Source organism: Haplochromis burtoni, unplaced genomic scaffold, assembly GCF_018398535.1.
Source record: "Haplochromis burtoni strain Fernald_Lab_line unplaced genomic scaffold, NCSU_Asbu1 Contig_1062, whole genome shotgun sequence".
NCBI classification, from domain to species: Eukaryota; Metazoa; Chordata; class Actinopteri; order Cichliformes; family Cichlidae; genus Haplochromis; species Haplochromis burtoni.
This window is the reverse complement of record NW_024583423.1, coordinates 9074-15106: the sequence shown is the minus strand read 5'-3', so window position 1 is coordinate 15106 and position 6033 is coordinate 9074. Positions and strand designations below refer to the sequence as shown.

At 39.3% G+C, this 6033-nt stretch overlaps 1 protein-coding gene across 1 annotated transcript in view; it reads right to left on the bottom strand.

Moving 5' to 3' along the window:
- Positions 1 to 6033, bottom strand: part of LOC102290009 (kinesin-associated protein 3) — a 17742-nt gene that overhangs the window by 5758 nt on the left and 5951 nt on the right. Inside the window, exons 6-16 of the mRNA XM_005951574.2 lie at positions 4678 to 4777; positions 4468 to 4592; positions 4243 to 4341; positions 3917 to 4095; positions 3207 to 3369; positions 2141 to 2241; positions 1951 to 2059; positions 1733 to 1845; positions 1340 to 1505; positions 236 to 361; positions 34 to 132 (exon numbers count right to left, since the gene is read on the bottom strand). Coding sequence (XP_005951636.1) covers positions 34 to 132; positions 236 to 361; positions 1340 to 1505; positions 1733 to 1845; positions 1951 to 2059; positions 2141 to 2241; positions 3207 to 3369; positions 3917 to 4095; positions 4243 to 4341; positions 4468 to 4592; positions 4678 to 4777 — 1380 coding nt within the window. The remainder of the gene's footprint in view (positions 1 to 33; positions 133 to 235; positions 362 to 1339; positions 1506 to 1732; positions 1846 to 1950; positions 2060 to 2140; positions 2242 to 3206; positions 3370 to 3916; positions 4096 to 4242; positions 4342 to 4467; positions 4593 to 4677; positions 4778 to 6033) is intronic.

Genomic DNA, 6033 nt, shown 5'->3' with positions numbered 1-6033 from the left:
ATATATATATATATCTCAAAGACGGAAGGATACGGGTGTCTTTGATGATCACATCTCGTGTAGCTTGGTGAAACACCATTTGATAGAAGACGTAGACAATCTGGCATACAAACTCATCGTCCTCCTGCTGGGCTATATTAAACAAAGGAGACCCATGATAAGCAGTTTATAGACCAAGGACACAGGAAAGTTATATGTAATACATTTTTGGGGAAACCACTGGTATGCATGTTACCGTTCAGTAGCTCAATAAGTGCAGGAATAATGCCAGACTTAGCTAACATGACGGCACAGGCATCATCCATGGATACCGTTCCGATCATTATGACCACCTCCAGGATGAGATCATCCTCTGCTGAACCTGAAACAGACAGAAGGAAGTGTAGTTTTAGAAAGTTATTCCAGTTAAAAGACAGCAGTTAAGTTAACCATTTTCTGACTTTTTGATAGTTTTGCAGTATTTATTTAGCACTAGTTATAAACAACTGCTTTATAGTAGAACAAAGAAATAAACATCTTTAATATGGGAACAACAAATACAATGTTAGTGTAGCTGCCGTCATGGGCAACTCTCGCATTTAGGTTCCTTTTATTAGATATTTAAGGTTGAAACAATAAGTAGTTGAAATATTAATAAATAAGAAATAAATAGTAATTCATGTTTCGTTGATTAGATTTATATGTTTAAATGTATTATTTGTGCTAATTGTGCAATTAGATAGGAACCTTTTCTAAAGTTCCGTCTGTTGTTGCTAAGAGGGCATTTTTTTGGCTGTCACACTCAGCAAGCTAATTAAGAGAAGAACCACGAGGTTTGCACGTCTACAGAAAGTTATAAAAGAGTTGGATCTCCCCACAATGTAAAGATGAAAGTTTTATTCCCTTTGAGTGAGGCCAATGAGGTAAATGTTTTATTTTGTTTCTTATCGTTGTATGTAAATACGCGAGTGTTGCGTGATATTCCAGTGCAATTACCGCAGTGAGAGCTGTAATGTGTACTTTATTGATCCTTTTTTTGGAATGTTTCGTCATATATAATGCTTAAGAATATTCATCTAAGTTTGTATTTCTTTTTAGTTCTGACGGCATTGTATCGGCTGTGGTTGGACATCATTACATGTTAAGGCATGTCGAAGAATCCTCCTGTCTGAAATAAATGTCAGTTAAAACGCAAAGAACAAGTTGAGCTTTATTAAGACTCGAGGGGAGTAACAGTTAGTTTTTTCTGTGAAAAGAACTATGGCCAAACCATAGCAAGTTTCCTAGTACTCTCTGTCCCAACAAGTGCACAAATTCCACTATATTAAAAGAGATGAAATGGAAAATTATGTGAAGGCACCTGGTTTAAGTCTGTCTTTAAGGTAAGGTACTAGATTATACTCCTTCAGCACCAACTCCCAGTCCAGGTCAGGGATGGTGAGGTTGGCTAGAGTCCCCAGACACTCCAGAACCCAATCCTCCTCTTCCTCTTCTTTAATCTCCGCTGCCAGGTCACCAACATAGTCCTGACAAAGCAAGAAGAGAATTTACACAATTAAAAACAAACAATCAAAAAACAAAACAAACAAACAAACACAAAACAAAAACACCCCACCTCAACCATCCTGAAAACAAGGCTGATGTTTAGGTCAATACTGATCACAGCAATTTCCGTACACAATGATTATTAAATAATGACTGATAATAATGATAATTTTAGGTTGTAACGTTTTCTTTATTGCATATAACTCACTATGAAGAGAGATTTGATTTGGCCATCATGTTGTGAGATGTTTCTGATCATCTTCATGAGGAGGCAGTCTTTCATCTTCAGAGCTCTTTTCATAAGCATCTTCAATCCATCTCCTAGGAATGGAGAGACACTCAGAATAATCTCTTCCAAAAGCCATACAGACATCTGGTACCTGTGATGGTGAGGCAATGGTCTAACTTGTGCAAAAAGTAAAATACCTTCACACATGAGTTGTGCATTCTTCTTGTTTGCAGCCAGGTTGATGCAGATGGAGATGAGCTCAGTTTCAATTTCCTCCTCACCATGCTCGTACAGCATTTGCATTAGCTACACACAAACACACAAAATTGTACCTAAGACTTTAGAACTCAGGCACTATGAGTGTTCAGCTCAGTGTACATTTTGTACCTGTGGTATGCAGTCAGTATAAACAAACATGCCCTTGAACCGGTCATCCATGCTGATGTGGTACAGGATACGCATTGCCATCTGTCTGTTGTTCTCATCCCCTGAAAACACACACAATAACGATGATACCATTACCATGTTACAGTTTTGCATAAAATGCCAAGGGTTCACAACAGCTACACTGCAAGGCTATTAACTATAAAAGCAAAACGCAGAGATAAATGCATTTCCCAAATCTGGGATATATAAAGAGCATCTTTCATCTGGCGCTAAGCTAGTGCAAGATTTAAACCAAGGTTTTTGTGTTCATTAAAGAAGTTCCCTAACTGAATTAAGTGGCAAGAAGTTGACTGAAGAGGCAGTTGAATCCAAAGAATCTCAAATATACAGTAGCTTTAAAAGCAGGCTGTAAACAGGACACAGATTGAAGTAGGTGAGTTTAACCCTTTATTTTAAAGCTACCTGTGGCTTTTTTTCTAGTTTGGTTGTCATTAATTTAGTTTTAAATTCCATTCCAATTATTCCTTTCTTTGTTCTACTCAAACAACAAGTGAATCTCTGTACCCTACTAATTCATTCCAACTTGTCAGAATTGCTTGAACTGAACTTTCTTTGGTCAACAGCAGATTCCTGCAGTCACCTGTAGTTTGAAGACGCAACTTGTCTGCACACACCTACCATTTACTCGCAAAGCTGCAGTGAAAGGTGGAAAAGGTGCAACCAAAAAGGGAAAAACAGAGATCATTTGATGGACTGAATGGAGACTGAACAGAGATCTCCCTGTGTGGGCAACAATCTCCGTTTATCGTTTGGGTTGCATTTTTCAGTTTGATCACAGCTGAAGAGGAGATTTTCAACATAAGCATGAAGTGCTTTTATAACACCAGGAGAATGTGAACAATTTTTATTCAGGATGTAACAATCCACAGTGTTGATTGTGTGTCGACTTATCAGCAATACTTAAAAAGCTGTAAGCTACACGTTTGTTCCCAGCAGTCACTTTGCTAAAAGTACTGTGAATGGATCGCTATGTGCTGCATGCTATTAAACTAGCGTGCATCATTACCTAACAGGACAGTGAGTTTAGGTAACAGGCCAACTTCTACCATCTTGGCTCTAAGTCCAGAGTCAAAGGAGAGGTTGAGCAGCAAACGTAGAGTCAAGTTTAATAAGTCTTCATGTTTACAGGGAACCAGGCGAGCCAACCGCTCCACTGTATCCACCTCAGCCTACAAATCAGAGACAAACACAGATTATAGCAAATCTAATGATGGTAAATTCAGCAGAAAATAATTTATGCCACCGACAAGAGCTGAATGAACATCAAGGGCATCACAATAAACGAAAAAAGACAAATTCAGAAATCCAAAGCAAGGATTACTATTATTCTACTGTTTACCTACTTTCCAATATTAGAAGCTAATAGCTACATATTATGTGGAGCTTGTCAATAAGACACTACCATTTACAGCCCCCTCCCAAAAAAAACCCCCAACCTAACCTCTGCACTACAGAAGACTTACAATACTGGAAGACAACTGACTTACAGAATGTTTCCCCACAATCATTACCAGAGGAAGAAGGAATAACAATGCAAAAACAATGCAAACCGGCCCCCCCCCCCCCTATTTTTAAACAAAGGATGTAGAATAAAAATAAATGAAGTTGACTTGGTTAACAACAGATCTCTGTAACATAAAAATGATCATCAGGACTGTTTCTCCTATGCTCCTGGCAAGCGTTATCGAATCTGAAAGTCTTGTTTCTACCACCCACCATGTCATTCTTATTCTCAAGAAAGATGGAGAGTTTTTTAAGGAAAGAAACCACCAGGACAAGCAGCTCCTCATCATCACGTTCAAGAACTTTGACCAACAAGCCAACAATGTTTTTATTCCTCATCTTCAGTTCTGTCCTCGTATCCTCAGCAAGGTTCAGCAAGAGGTAAAGAGACACTAAGAACCAGAGAAAAACAGGCCAGCAGAAGTGAGGAGGAGAAACAGAAAATTAGAGATGATATAGTAATTTCAGTTACATCTGATCAACAAAAGTTCTGAATGAGGAGATTAAAAAAAACAAAAAAAAACAAAAACAAAGCCTACCTCTGAGCAGCTGTTCCTGCTTAGCCAAAAGGCCATGGTATTTTCTGAGAGCCTTGTCCTGGTCTCGTCTCAGGGAGCCATTCTCTGGTGCAGACTCACGTGCGCAAAAGAACATTAAGGAAAACATTATTTTTGCTGACTTAATGAGTACATTCTCATTAAGTCAGCAAAACTATAAAGGGAGAGAGCAGAAAAGTAAGCAAAAAACACCAATAAAAAGGATATAGGCCTTGTTTTTCTTGCGTAGCTCCTCACGCCATGCATCGTATCTCTTCAATTCATGTTCGACCACACTCATACACAGGGCGCCTATTTTATAATGACTCACCACCCCGTGAAACTGGGAGAAACTGGAGGAGGAAAGGTAAGAGGATTAAACACAACAGTAAGAATAAATGTGATGGAAGTGAGCTGCTATGTAAGTGTGTGTGTTACCTGGAGAAGCAGAAGAATATATAAATGATGATTGTGGCTAGGTCTACACTCTGCTTCCAATCCTCCCTTAGTACTCTGGCCAAAGCACCAAGAGCTGTCTCTATTAGGAAAGACAAGGGAAGTTTTCACATCATAAGTACAGCAGATAACGGCACAATAATATATTGTGATATAACATGTGCCATCTAACAAATTTTCAGTTAGAAAAAGATACTTGGGGCAATAGAGAACCTATTGAGCCCATTTCCAGGAGCAGATTTTTGGTCTTTGAGTCTTAAAGTAGCTTTACATGTTTCGCAGTTCAAAATCCTTAATCCTTAGTCATATAGTCTGTGTAGCCCATAACTTTATTTTCTGTCTCATATTTGCCGTTTTATGGGGTGCCTGTTAGCTCAGTGCGTTGAGCGGACGACCACATGCCATGCGGCTGAGAGCAGCTAGCCTGCGCCTACTTACAGTTTATCGTGGAATATCTAGGACAGACATTTCGCAAGCTTACTTGTTACAACCACACTTGAATTCATTGATTTCTTTAGAGCAGTGTTTCCCCAACCACTGTGCCACAAGAAATGATCAGGTATGCCCTGGAAGATTATCTGGGTCCACCTGATTAGCAATATAAGCCATTGGTTCTCCAACTGTGGTACTTGGGCTCCCTCTAGTGGTAGGCAGGAAGTCTCCCAAAAAAAGTTTTAAGATTAAATAATATACCATGTTCTGATTGATGGATTTCTGAAAACTTAAAATGTACAGCTCTGCCATCACTTCTGACATAAACGAAGACAGAAAAACTAAACAGCAGTGACGTTTGTAGGGTTACTGAAGTTGGTCTAGCTGGTATATGATGATGTGCTACATGGTGGCTAGCAACACAGCTATGTTAGCATAATATAAACAGTGAAGCTGGAGGAGGAATGCTAACTTTTTCCACTCGATAAAAGTTAAAGCAAGGGTTCCTGATTAGGGGTGGGTTTTGATTATTGATTTATCGATTAAGATCAATTCTAGCTTGGATAACGTGATATCAATTCATTAAAATCCTGAATTGATTTTAAATATAAATTTATTTTGCCCGAAACGCCAGAATCTCAGGTTAAACCTTACAAGATTTCAACAACCACCAAAGAGCTAAAACAGTAAATGGGAGCAGGTACACGGATTCTGCACAAAGACGTAAACACAAAGCGCGGACCCGCCGACGCATCACAATCAGTGAGATGTCGCCTTTCTCACCCAGCGGCACAGACACAGACACGGTCAGGGTTGCACATTGAAGAGAACGGCAAACTCAACATCGAAGTTTACCGGAAGCCCACACACACGGACCAGTACCTCCTCTTTGACTCCCATCACCCT